Raw genomic sequence first — 14,400 nt, 5'->3', positions numbered from 1 at the left:
GTGGTACTTAGATTTAAGCGCACGTTGAAGAACCCCAGGTGGTCTAAACTATTTCGGAGTGCACCACTGCGGCGTGCCTCATAATCAGATCATGGTTTTGGCTCGTAAAACCCCATAATTTTAATTAACGTTAAGGTCTGAGCTGTCTTATTGAGTGGGAACTACAACAAACTCTAACCGCGCGATTTATTTTATCTTTCACAGCTAGATTTTCATATCAAGAGTACTGCCACACATAGAACAAAAAAACATTTACTGTCAAGTTTAAAACAAAAAAAGTAAGTTCCTTTACAGCTTTAGTTTCAAGACAACAGGCTGTTATGAAAAGCTGCATAAAAGGTGATAAAAATGGACGAACCAACAGCTCGTTCTTTGTCTGTGAATTGTCCTCGTTCCAGCCACACAATTACCTCTTGAGAAGACTCCATGTTGGACGGACGCACGTACTTAACTGCTACCCCACCTAGCCAGCGTAACTCCGAAATAAACGTTCGCTGCGTCTGGAACGAGCAATTAAGGCGTATCTTACACGCTGCCTTTGTCCTTGCTAGAGTAGAGGTATTAACGTTGGCTTCTTTGTTAAACGAAGTGAAACATTGGGTCGGACGACTATGTTCCCCGAAATATGACGTAATCTAACTGAAAAGAAAAAAAAAAACGAAGTCAGAAGTTTATAGCTAGTCAAGGTACAATCGAGGAATGTTGTTGCACATGTTTCGTTTCGAAGCTTGGGTGCGTGATCACGTGTTAGAAATCAGCATTTACCCGTGTGATATGCTGTGGACGTTATCGTTTCACTAATTGCTTCGCAGGGTTTAACGTCCAAAAGCGATGCTCGGGCTATGACATGACGCCGTAGTAAGGGGCCTTCGAATTACTCTTAACCACCTTCAATTTAGCCACCTTTAACGTGCAGCTAAATCTAAGTGCAGGAGTGATTTTCGCATTTCGCCCCTAGGAAAATGCGGCCGCCGTGGCCGGAGATCTAACCCACGATGATTAAGCACAATCGTCAACGACCAGTTCTAAAAATGGAACATAAGCGCACACATATAGGCACAAACTGTGCCTATACTGTATGTATTTAGGATGACTGCTATCTTCTTTTTTCTTACTTCTCTTTCCTGGTGCCGTTCCTTGCCCATGAACTTTGTTACGGAGGCGAAAAGCTTTTGTTGGCATCTTTACTGGAACTCGTAGATTCTCGAACAAAAGTAAGCGGGACATAGAAGGTACTGGGAAGCCAACACAAAAGTATCCATTGGTTTCAGAGTAGTGTTTTATAGAGTGCTAAACGACAACGACCAAATAAGCAACGAGACGGGCGCTGTCAGCTATCTGTGCAATTGTGTCAGTGCCCTCTGCCTGGCGCAATGTGAGGGTGGCAGTGCGATTTGTCAAGCGTCGTACACGCCGCCAAGGCAGGCTGCTTTCGAAATGAGGTTGCTTACGAGAAACAGTCAACAGCCTACGCGCAATCCAGCTTGATCCACTCACGACTTCCACCGGAGCCACACTGCTTTATTTTTTTAAATTTTGTTTCTCAGCCTTCAAGGTCATGGAGCCGTCAAAATGTAAAAATGCCTCCGACTGCTGCTCCGGAAGTGGCTTTATATCAAATGCGTGGGCTCCTTTTCCCATTCTCCTCCTTTCCTTTCTTTAATAGGGGGTTGAGAGAGAGGTAGATGCGGAAAGGGTTGAGCAGTCGTGTCCCGTCGGCGGCTCTGCTTGCCGCCGGGCTGGGCCCCAAGGCCCCCCCCCCCTCCCCCCCCTTTTTTCTTCGAGGGGACTGCGCTCTGCGACGTATACGTTTCGTGAGAGAGTGTCTGTCGCAGCCTCTCTTCGGCCGTCGACTCATCGTCTCCTCCGCCATTGGCGTGTTTTTTTTCCCACGTCTTTCTCGCACACCCACACCCTTAAAGGTGGGACGACCGGATCGGGATCATTCTGCGTGTCTGTCGGTGTGGATCGCATTCCTTGCCGGGTCGCTTCGAAGTCCGCTCGCTCTACTCTACGCCTGACAGCAGCCCGAGCGCCTGTCTCAATTCACCGCGCCTTATTGCCAAGTCGATCGGTCTCGTCCTCAAGAATCCCCGGTCATTTTCGTAGCGGCGTTCAGTGATGGCATCTCGACCGTGGTCCGTGATCCTGATCTGCGCCTGCGCGGCATTTGCGGCTGCGTCTGCGGCGGAGCTGCAGTTCGAGGTCGACGAAAGAACAATGCAGCACGACATTCTGTTCCGTCAGCAGCCGAATCAGGTGGGCACAATGGGTACTGCGTCGCGCTATGCACTTGCAATAGGGGTGGCTTTGCTGCTGTCGCATTGGTAGTGGTCTTTCCATTGTCTACTTGTAGTAGTAGTAGTAGTAGTAGTAGTAGTAGTAGTAGTAGCAGCAGCAGCATAGTATACAGCAATATTAGTAGTTGTGTTGCAGTTTACTGTATTGATGGTAGTGGTATTAGTAATTATTATTATTATTATTTTATAATGTTATTGTTATTATCGTTAGTAGTAGTAGAAGTAGCAGTAGTAGTAGTAGTAGTAGTAGTAGTAGTAGTAGTAGTAGTAGTAGTAGTAGTAGTAGTAGTAGTAGTAACTCTAGTGGCACGAAAACGACTATTAGAAGTAGTATGCAGCAATGTTAGTCTACAAGATAATCGTAGTAATGGTAGGAGAAGTACTAGCAGGAACAGTAAAATTGTGGTACAAGTCGTTGGAATACTTATCGTAGTAACAGTATTAATAGTAGCTGTGACGGTAGTAACGGTAGAAGCAGTACTGATGGTACTACCATCAGTACTGCTTTGGCCACAGGACTGCTATTATCAGTATTTAGCAGTAGGAAACATCCTAATAGCAGTAATGGCAGACGGAGAAGTCGCAATTCGAGTAGCACTTATATAGCATCAGTAGTCGGAGTATTAAGCGTAGTATCAGTACTAATGGCAGTAGCGGTAGTAGTGCTCGTATCAACGGTGGCAGTGTTGGAATACTGTTCACAATGGTGGTAACGACGCTGCCATTAATACTAGAAGAAATGAGTAAGAATACTAATGTGCACGGTGGTAGCGCCAGCAAAGCTGCTAATAACGGTAGAACGGTTTTACTGTAGTTGCATGCCGCGTAATCCCGAGTATTGCATAGTTTGCATAGTTGCGCGACCAAAGATAAATGCTAGTATTTCAACTGGCGGCAGTCACAATATGCTACAGTGGGTATACGTTCCACCAGAGTCATTTGGTAGTACTACGCAAATACGGCGTGGGCCAAGCTCCTTCAAGCACGCACTGCACGGTACTTCATTCGCTTTCCTACCTAACGTTGCGCGGATTGGTCAGTGGGAGGCTAAAATGTGGATAAGCGAAGCCACGTCTCACTTGACATCGTGGCAACGCGTACCCCACACGAATTCAGCGGATGCTTCGCTACATTTTTTTTTTATGAATGAATGAATGGTTCATTTCATCATGAGTTCAAGCATACATATCCAGTGGTACAGCGGGAAGGGGTGGCGAAAAGGCAACTGAATACCTGGCAATGCGCCAATCCCCGCCCTGACCACGATATTGCAAAACACTCAGCGTGTCACTTTGTAATGCACAAATGCAGTAAAAGCAACAACAACAACAAAATATTGCAGAACACTCAGCCTGGTGTTGTAATACATAAATGCAGTGGAGAAGAAAAAAGAACTAAGCCGTGGTTTTAATAAGTGAACTAGGACATACTTGATATCAAGAGCTTATCGACAAGAAATTTTCATGGATGAATCTTGAGGCACAATACGTTTCTGGAGAAAAGTATACAAGATAAGCAAGTCTTACACAGAAGAGAAAGAAGGGAGAAAATACCATGTTTTAAGCGTCAGTAGATAAGCGTGTATATATATATATATATATATATATATATATATATATATATATATATATATATATATATATATATATATATATATATATATATATATATATATATATATATATATATATATATATTGTAAATGGCTACTGATCGGCTTTCATTCTCTATGCTCATGGCCATCATGCTAGAGTTTAAAAATGAAAGAATAAGGTGTGTTAGTTTTTGCGTGCCGTAGTTGGTCTGAATCCTTTCACTGTAATAGGTGGTTTTCCTAAGATAATAGGTGAGTGTTTTCCGGGAGTAGATATCCTTAAATATATCTGTGTTCAATTTAATTTCATCGTAGATGACTATCGCTAGCTTTTTAGAAAATATATTTTCGAATTTTAATATGCTGTGCTTATGGAAAAGTGTAGCAGAAGCCGTTCGGCGCAGAACATTTTCGATTATACGCAACTCTTTTTTGCAGCCTGTGAATACTGTCTTTATTTGTTTTTGTTGTTGTGCCCCAGATTAATATGCAGTAATGTATGCGCGAGTAAGCTAAAGTGTAGTAAATCTGCTTTGTCACCCAAAGGGGCAGTAAGCATCTGATTTTCACAATTATGCCAATGGACCGCGATATGTGGGTGCGAAGATTATCTGATTCGACCAATTCAATGTTTCGTGAAAGATAACGCCTAGAAACTTTTCAGTCCGGACGCGCTCAATCAGAGCTCCTCGGAATATGAGCTGCGTATTGCGGAGAATACAATGGTTTCGGGGTTGAAAAATAATGTACTTTGTTTTCTTAATGCTTAATTCCAGCTTCTTTGTTCTCAGCCATAGCGACAAATTGCTAAGCCAAAGGTTCGCTTCTTGTACTAGTGTATACATATATTGACCTGAAAAAAAGACGTTAGTGTCATCTGCATATAATATAATATCTGGTGTCAGAAGTGCGTTTACGATGTCATTTACATAAAATAAGAATAGAAGTGGCCCAAGCACAGACCCCTGTGGGACGCCGTACTTTATCTTGCCCATTTGTGACTTCGAGTGCTGGATATCTTTATATAAAACCGATTAGTAAGGTAACTTTTTAATAAATTAAGGGGCGTACCTGTTATTCCATATCAATTCAGTTATTGCAAAAGAATTTCATGCTTGATCGAGTCAAAGGCTTTCTTAAAGTCAAGAAATATTCCAATTCTGTGATGTTTTTTGCTCAGAATATTAAATAATTTGATCTTTAATAGATAATATGGCCTGTTCAGTGCATTTGTTCTTGAATTCATATTGATGTTCTGTTATAATTTTTTTGAACTACGAAAATTTGCAATTCGTACATATATGACACGTTCTATAACTTCTGAAAAAATGGGCAAAACAGAAATGGGCCTGCAGTTATTCATGTCATTTTCATCACCACCTTGGTAATTAACGGATATTCTAGCAATTTTCAATTTCTCCGAAACGTTCCAGTGCTCAAAATAAGGCTGCAAATATGTGAAAAGGGTATGCTAATGTGCTTTGAAGCTGCTTTTAGAGGTTCTGCCTTTATGTTGTCAAAACCCACAGCACATTTGTTACTTAAATTCTGTATCAGCGAGGCTACTTTAGATTCATTCGTTGGAGTTAGGAAAATAGATTCCGAGGCACGTGCTTTAATATACGATTTGTAAGACTGGTCAGCACCATTTGAAATATCAGAAGCTCATGAACTCAAAAAATGATCATTGAACATATCGGCAAGTAAAGTACCTGAACAAGATCTGCCCTCTATTTGAAGCTGAGAGATAGCCTTCGTATTTTTCCTTTGCAAAAGATCGTTCACAGCGTTCCAAATGGCTTTCTGATCATTGAGTATGTTTGCAAACTTTTTTTCGTAGTAAATTCGCGCCTTTTTAATATCAGATCCTATCTTATTTCTCACCTGCTTCAATTCTACCAAGTAGCCTAAGCGCTTTGTTTTTATGAATTCAGTGAACAGCTTATCTCTTGCTTTCATCCTTTTGAAAAGAGAAGCGTTTATTCATGGTTTACTTGCCTTCTTGTTTATCTTATGAGCCACAATAGGAAAATCTAAATTATAAAGGCCTGTTAACTTTGTTATGAATATGTCGTAGGCATTCACTGGGTCAGTATTATTGAAAATACAGCTCCAATCCGTTTCGGCGACGACTTTCTGGAAATGATTAATTGTTTCTTGGTTATTTTTTTTACGCTGCGTAGGATTTGCTGGATTTCGTTGTTTTACGCACCATGGAAAAAAAAGCAAATATGGGCAGGTAATCGCTGACTCCAGGTGTTAGAACCCCTGTGCATATATCATTTTTGGAGTTAGTGAAACATAAATCCAGGGCAATATCAGTCAACAGTGTTATCCTTGTAGGTACATGAATTGTGTTTTCATAACCAAAGGAAATCATTCTGTCAAGAAAATATTGTTTGTTGTTGCTTGTAGATAGCATATCTATGGTAAGATTTCCTGTAACAACTATGCGTGCGCCATTCTGTTCAATGTACTCATTTCATCCATGCAGTTCAGGAAATCAGACACAGTTCCGGAAGGGGGCATATATTTATAGCAACTACTAAAAGGCTTCGACATTTTATCATGGCAGATTCAAAGTGAGAGGATATTACGCTATATTCTTTGACAATATTGTATTTAACGCTGTCACACTAACGCTGGCATGCGGATACTCTCCTTCAGCCACTGTGGTGAAAGAAATTTTTGCGACGTCGGTCCTTGCGCGTTATTTATTTATTTATTTATTTTTTGCTTGAACCATGTCGAAATAACAACCCAGTTCCTCGTACGGACACGTTATGACACTACGGTTTGAGGTCTACCTGCGCGAAGCGGCTGCACTTTACATCAACGACGTGTTTCTTAAAGTGTGTTTGATGCTCGGCGTACGCTTATTCTAATGTGGCAAAGTCTTCTGGTATTATTATTGCTAGAGTACTGAGTCTCACTCTCAACGAAACATTCAGTCCAAGTGTTAGTAGGAGGTGATGACGATTTCGACAGCAAAATAAAAATAAAATTATGGGGTTTTTACGTGCCAAAACCACTTTCTGATCATGAGGCACGCCGTAGTGGAGGACTCCGGAACGTTTGACCATCTGGGGTTCTTTAACGTGCATCTAAATTTAAGTACACGGGTGTGTTCTCACTTCGCCCCCCATCGAAATGCGGCAACCGTGGTCGGGATTCGATCCCGCGACCTCGTGCTCAGTAGCCCAGCACCATAGTCCCTGAGCAACCACGGCGGGTGGCAGCAAAATATTGTGGATTTCTTAACGCTGTACAAAAGCCGGGACTGCCCGACAGCTATACTGAGGAAGATGCGCCAAGAACAAAAAGTAATTACAGACACGCGAGTACGCGTTCAGTCTCGCAGAATCTCGTCCACGCTGGCATGGAGTAGGCACAGGAATGGTCGTCCTCTTGCGAGCGCAGAGGACGCCGCCGTAAATCGCACGCTGTCACTCATATCACTCGGGAACGGACACCGGTGAAAACATTGCCCTCTTGCAAACCAAAACGCAATCTAGCACACTACACCCCGCAGAAATTGCGAGAGCAGCCTTGTTGCAAGAGACGTTTTTGCTCAATGACCCTGACCTTGAGAGCGAGGCGCGTTAAAGATGCCAGATGTAAGACAGCCGCTCATGTTTTTGAAGAGACAAGAAACGTGCGGCTTGCAAATCTTGGCACTGCTCATTGGCACAAATTAAAGATACAAGCGCTGTTGCTGATTCACGCTTGTACCAACTACAACACTCACTACAAGTCATCAAATTGCGCAAAGTGATAGTGCAGAACGTAAGTGTTGGTGGCATGGTTGTAAAGCTTCCACTTGTGCCTCGCGCAAGTGAACAGTGACGTCAAGGAAATTCCTCTCCTTACGAGACGTGGTTAGGCGGTGTGTTGTGAATTCTGTTCCTCCCACCGAACTACGTAAATGTTTTCAGTAGCCTGTACACGCGTTCTGACGTTGGTTATGAAGTTGGTGGTCTTCAAAGGAAAAGGCGCGCCATACTCTGAACAAGCACATTATGACTTGGTGGAAACCGAGGGCAGCCCACGGTGCCTAGGTATGCCGGTCGACGTTTCGATATGCGGGCCTATGTACTTTAAACAGACGCTAGTAGTAGGTGTTAGTCGAGCGAGTCTCTTAGTGTGTTCGTTAAGGGGCAGTCATTAGGTGTGTGGAAAACCACCTTGGTTTGAAAAGAGAAATGGGCTAGGAGGTAGTGCTTCAGACAGTCGAGTACGCATGAAGTACTTTCTGTGTTTATGGCCAATGTGTTTTGATCGCAAAACCTCAGGAGACGTAGCCCTCTCGGTAGCAGGATTTCATTGTCACCGTCTTCATGCGGTCGTCGACCACAGCGATGCTGTCGTCGGGGCAGCTACTTATGTTTCGGGTGGCGTATCAGGCTTTTCTTTGAGTTTCGCGCTTCAACCGTTTTGTTTGTTTGTGTTAAGGTGGCGTGCTCTTTCAGTTATAGGTAAACGTCTATTGTAGGCAGCCCACTCGTTGAGGCAATCAACGTTTAACAGCGTTCGACATATGGCGCACAATTTTCTTTTACCCTCGTTTTTCTTTTCTCTCGCTTCGCTCTATATTCACAGCGAGAACCCAGCGCACATATCTCAGCGTTCGCAAACCACACGCAATGCCGCCACGAACGCGCATTCCTTGAATACTTCGAGAGTTGTTAACATAACGTGCAGCAAGCGTAACTCATTGCGGCTGCATAAATACCACGGGCAAGGAATGCACAAGTGAACTGGCTTCTCTCACATCATAGTGACTAAGGAAAGCGCGTATGACTTGCAAAGCGACATCTCACATGTGCGGTTAACAATTTCCCAAGGCCAGCTGCGGCAAGCGCACTGCACATGTCTGAAGGAAAACGCATGTGCGGGAAGAAAAAAAAAACTCCCCCACAAGGGGAGTTTTTTTTAATGCTCTCCGTATGGGAACACGGCAGCTGGATGCTTTTGCCAGATGCGTGAGAGTGAAACGAGCTGTGATACAGGCGAATAACCAGGCGTGCTTTGAATGACGAACAACTTTCTTTTGACACATTTTATTTCGACCTTTTCTCGGTACGCTTTTTTTTTTCGTCTGCCACGGACTACTAAGTGGGTGGTTGAAATGGCTTTTGCCTCTTTTGTTCGCGCCGTAGATCACAATAGAGGCCAATTAATTTATTACCGCCGCAGCAGAGATCAGGCCAACATCTTTAATAGACCCGCAGAGAACTTTATTGCTGCAATAAGCAACATCGATCGCTTTGGAATGAAAGGTTGTTCAGCGCTGACTGTATTATTCAATGACTACCGGTACACTGAACATAACTACGGGCGTTGTGAACTGAACTTTGCCCATGAGTGTGAATGGTATACGGGAGGATCATTTTAAGATTATCCGTAATTTTGAAGAATCGCCTGGGGCAGGCGGCATAATCCTTGTCCTTGAGCTGAATTACTAGCAGAGGTGGGCATTACTAGCACGAGAAATGGAAACACAAATTTGCCAATTAACTTTCTAATTAATTTATTTGCAGCACATGTTGAAATTTACGAATTGCATCCGGTGAGGTTGCAAGGCGTGTTCGCTTGATATGAATATCCAGGGTGACACCAGTTTCGAGATAATATTTCGCAAAGAGTTGGACGAAATACGTGGGAGTTCCAGTTACTTTTTTTGCTTCAGTTCATGAAGGATCGTTTCCTTAAGGAAAGTGAGTGGAGCAACAGTGCATTTTTAGGGCGAGTTTGATGACGCGTATTACAAAACCGGGTGTAATTCCGGAAATTAATTGCAAGTGGATGCGCCTTGCAAGCTCACCAGCTACTATTCGGAAATGGCAATATGACCCCTAATGTAATTAAAAAGTTAATTAGTTCATTGTATTAGTTAGTTGGATATGTGTTTCGATTTCTGGTGAAAATAATATTCCCCTTTTTGAATAATCTAGCTCAAGGACTGGAAAACTTAAAGATGATCACCCCGTATTCGGCGCTGAGCAGGGCGGGTGGGTAGAAATATTCGATGTTTCAAATACGAACTGAACATTTGTCTCTAGGTGTTCGTATTTGTATTAGAAAATGAACTATTTGGTATTTCAAACATCAGAACTAACGAAATATTTTGCCGAAGCTAACTGTTAGACTGGTTACTTTTCTCCGCCTACAACGCAAACTATGGCAAATTATCGGAAGGGAAACGACGAGAAAAGTTTTTGAAGCAATGCAGAAAGAAAGTGGGTATATATGGCAAGCTTTGTTCTTGGTTTCGCCGCTGAAACGTATGCACCAAAACATGCGATTCTAGCTTGTAGTCTGTAGTTTAGTGTTTGGGGCAGTTTAGTCACGTAGCAGTGTTATGTTTTACGCTAGAACCAGTGATGCTTTCCTTGCAACTGGCATCATTACAAGTGTCTATGTCACACAAGTTCTTCAGTTTCAGTTTATTATTCTTTTACAATGGATGGCTTACAGATAATATACAGACGAGGGTCCCAAAATCAGGGACTGCAACGGGACCCTCGAACCCTCAGCAGCTTTTTTTTTCCCTTTCACAATTTCTAATCGTTTTCCCGCAAACGTTTATTCAGCGTTTATTTAGCGTTTTTTTTTAAACCTTGTCATACAGCAGCCATTCATTTTTTGAAAGTTGGTTTGCAACCAGGCTCCAAAAATGTTGAGAGGCTGTGGCTGTAGTTTTTAAAACGACAATTGGTAATCTTTTGTTCAAAGCTGATCCTAATTGTTCCTCATTGGTAATTTAATCTATAGAGCAGTCAGCACAAATGTGGTACCTAACTATATGGAAATATTCATTTTATAAATATACCCGTCTGTGTTTGACAAGTCGATATTTGATTCGGTATTAGATACTTACAATTCCTATTCGATTCGTATTCAAAAAAGAAAGTTTATGTTCGCCCAGCTCTAGCGTTGCGGCATCCTAGGCAATTCCACGCGAATTTTTTTTTTTTATAGCGTGAACGCTATCCGTCATTTTCTGTGGCAGTGCCCACCGTACGGTGTGCCCACTCTCCGCTTCGTTCGAAACCACACACGTTAACTCTGAAATATACGCTCTAGGGGCACACCCTAAGAACAGAGGGAGTACCAACACTCCCGTTACGAATATTATGAGCACCCAGGGGAAATATTCTCAGGTAGTCACAATCTGATATACGCCCAAGTATAAAACACAAGGGGCATATCTTAAGATCAAAGTACCAGCACGCCCTTAATTCTTAGGGTCGGCCCTTAGAGGTTACATTAACGTGTATCTTGAAGCCGATTCAAGGAAAAATATAACCTATAGTGTTGCACAGTAAAAGAACGGGAGTAAAAACCTCCCCTTTAGGTGGGCTAAGGGTTAAGGTTGGTCTCTAGAAGCTATGTTTCGGTGCGAATGTGCTTGCCACACGAAGGATTTCAGCCATGAACATCTATTAACGTTTAATAGTCATCGTGACTTATACCTGAGACTGAATGATGCTGTCGGCCTATGGCGAAGTAACTCTTAGGCATGCCTCATAACGAAAGCGGCCTCCGTCAAGCGGAAACCGCGTTACAATGAAACTTTGTGGACACTTTCATGTCTGAACATGTTACTGTCCCTTGTGCGAATGCGTGTTCTTTCCGTGTGCATCTTTTTTTAAATTTAACTCTCCATATAGGAGAAGGTAGCACTGTCCAGATCTGCGGCTTATCAAACTTCTCTAGTTTCAATTGGAGATAAGCTTTTCTTTTTTTCCAACGGCATAACTTGCAAATTGTTAGGGCGGTGCTTCAAGACCCACTGTCTATTGCGAGCACGTTATCTTGTCCTCATCACAACACCTTATCCCATCTCTATCTCACTTTGAAACAACCCCGTTTATTTTACTTTCGTAAATTCTGTTAATGACAACATTAATCCCACTATTTCGTTGGTAGCGCGTCAACGTGAGAGAGAGAGAGAGAGAGAGAGCAAGGACAGGAAAGGCGGGGAGGACAAACAGACGACCACCCGGTTTGCTACCCTGCACAGTGGGGGGGGGGGAAAGGGGAATAGATAGAGGGACAGAGTAAGCACTGAGTGCGTGTAGGAGGGACACTATACCCAGGGACACCATAAACGGTATCTTAAGCCAGTTCACTTCAAGTATTGTACCATTGTTCGAATCGCCTTTTATGCGAAGCATATTACGAGCGCTCAACCCAGCTCCTCAGGCGCGGCGGTGTCGCCTTGAATACCACGTGACACCGTGACGTCACTACAGAGGAGCAGTGGCTTTGGCTCAACTCTTGCAAGATGGGCTGCGTGGGAATCGAACCAGGGTCTCCGGAGTGTGAGACGGAGACGCTACCGCTGAGCCACTAGTACGATGCTTCAAAGCGGTACAAAAGCGCCTCTGGTGAATGCGGTGTTGCCTTAGAAACGAGCTGTTTCTAAGGCTCAGGCGTGCGTCGCTTGCTCAGGCGCACATTTCGTTGCCGCGCCGAACGCTGCGTTGCTCGACGCTCACCGCGTCCAATGCGGGGCGTCCAAGGCGAAGCAGAGTAACGCATGAGTTGTTTCTTCGTCTAGCCGAACCAAATATAGCCAAGCAACAGCAGTTCACCAAGCTAAACAGTGGTTCAACAACTAAAATAAAGGCTAGTATGCTTCGCATCCTGGGCTTAACCTTACCTAAGCCACAGCCATTTTTTTTTTGCCAGTGACGGGTGTGGCCACGGTCCCAGTATCTTTGACTCGGTGAACGGTCTTGAGTCCGTGAAGGTATGAAGGAAAAAAAAATACCGACGTCGACATCACTTACGTGCGCATCGCGCAGCCTAATGAATAAAAGATAAAGATTGATGAATGACAAGTAACCGCAAGCTGCCTCCGAGAGGAGCATCAGGTGTGGAATGTCGAGGGCACCCGGTTCAGCGAGCACCACAGTGATGCGCAACATCCGAGCGACTTCCATCAATCTCGACGATACGCACCGGCAGCTGTAGCATTAGGGTGTTGCCTCGTTCATTAGGCAGCGCATCTTTTTTTCTTTTTGTGCGCGTACTGCTTTCTTTCTAGCAGCAGGTCCTTCGAGACACGGACACCATCAAGGACGACGCGTCAATTATCGCCGTTTTATGCAAATGAAGATACCGCGTGCGGCACGCGAGGCGCCCATTTGCATGCGTCTCTGAGGCTGGGCTTTACGCGAGCGATTTCTGACACCTTCTGAATGGTTAGTTTAGCTTGAAGTGTGTGGGAGGCACGCAACACCCGAGCTCGATGGCGCATGCGCACTAGCTCATATTACTTGGAGAGCAGTTGCTACATTGGTGCAGACAGTTACACAGTGTAGATGCTCAAGGACGCGCGCAACGGAAATCTATAGAGGTAAGAAAAAAAACCTAATACTAATAAAACTAATAAAAATATCGTGGCACACAGCTACGAGGCAAGTGAACGGAACATCGCCAGCCTTATATGTTTCCTGAACAGGTTGGTAATATTGCCCGCTGCTAGGGGTCTGCCGAATATAACAAAATACAGGGAGACGGAATTTCAATCTGCCTGCTTCAAGACGACAGTTGAGAAGGCACCTCTTCTAAAAAAAAAGAGATAAAAAATGTACTTCTGTCTTCATGCTACCCCTGAGCAACTTGCTTTGGCATAGCCGGTTGGCGCTATGCAACTTTACATGCTATGCATGCTTCCTTGGGGCCCCAAACAATAGTTTGGGGCCCCAATGAGCTTTGCGGAGCTTTGGGGTACGTAGAAGTGAACAGTTTTAGAATAGGGCTTAGCGTTTGCGTATAGCGTCTTGCGCTGATAGCGCCACTACGGCGTCAAAGAAAAGCTATTAGAAATAATTAAACAAAATATACCATTTTGGGATAATAGTAATTTTGACTTTCGCGTTCTCGCGTGTAATTACAATTTGGAGGTTACTCCATTAGCGGCGAACAATTAGTTGCTCTTAGTTTTGAGTAACCAACTTTACGTGCTTTCACCAGCCAAACTGAGCCGTGTTAGGCCTACGAGCCATGAAATCCACACTCGAATTTGGAATCAGCGGCGTCTACTGAATCAATCTTCATAACGCGCTCTAGTTGAGGGAAAGCGATAACCGCAGTCACTTCTAGCTTGTGAACTTCACGCGTTACCACGAATCGAGCCCAGTTTGGTGCTAGGTTAGAGCCGTCGCTTCGATGGGTGCCGCCATGTTTGTTTACGCAAATCTTTCGGGGAAGCTTTTGCAGCTCCCGTTGAACCAGTGAAATAGCGTGCCCAACGCAAAACCCAAGCGCTTTGTGCGTCTTGCGCATGTGCAGTATCTTCGACGCTATGTCTTCGGGGCCCCAAACGTTTGGGTCCCCTATTCTAAAACTCTCTTATGCCTCCTTAACGCAACAACACGATACAGCCATCCGCAGCTTCAACTGTCTAAAAAACCGCTCCAAACGCACGAGCCAAGTCAGTGCGGTGTCGATGCACGGGCCAATCTCCGAGTCAATCCAATTCCTGGTTGTCTC

The 14,400-nt window shown here is 44.0% G+C and overlaps 2 protein-coding genes across 3 annotated transcripts in view; one reads left to right on the top strand and one right to left on the bottom strand.

Moving 5' to 3' along the window:
- The window catches only part of LOC135905094 (uncharacterized), a 34,853-nt gene that overhangs the window by 4,594 nt on the left and 15,859 nt on the right, over window positions 1–14,400 (top strand). The window contains exon 1 of one of the 2 annotated variants that reach the window (XM_065436080.1): window positions 1,943–2,259. The exons of the other annotated variant lie outside the window; for it this stretch is intronic. Coding sequence (XP_065292152.1) covers window positions 2,122–2,259 — 138 coding nt within the window. The 5' untranslated portion in view covers window positions 1,943–2,121. Of the gene's footprint in view, window positions 1–1,942; window positions 2,260–14,400 lie in introns of those variants that run through there. 2 annotated transcript variants of the gene reach the window in all.
- Window positions 1–14,400, bottom strand: part of LOC135905093 (CMP-sialic acid transporter-like) — a 70,119-nt gene that overhangs the window by 46,862 nt on the left and 8,857 nt on the right. The gene's annotated exons all lie outside the window — the stretch shown is intronic.

This window comes from Dermacentor albipictus, chromosome 6 (genome assembly GCF_038994185.2).
Source record: "Dermacentor albipictus isolate Rhodes 1998 colony chromosome 6, USDA_Dalb.pri_finalv2, whole genome shotgun sequence".
Classification (NCBI taxonomy): Eukaryota; Metazoa; Arthropoda; class Arachnida; order Ixodida; family Ixodidae; genus Dermacentor; species Dermacentor albipictus.
This window is presented reverse-complemented; position numbering and strand designations above follow the sequence as displayed.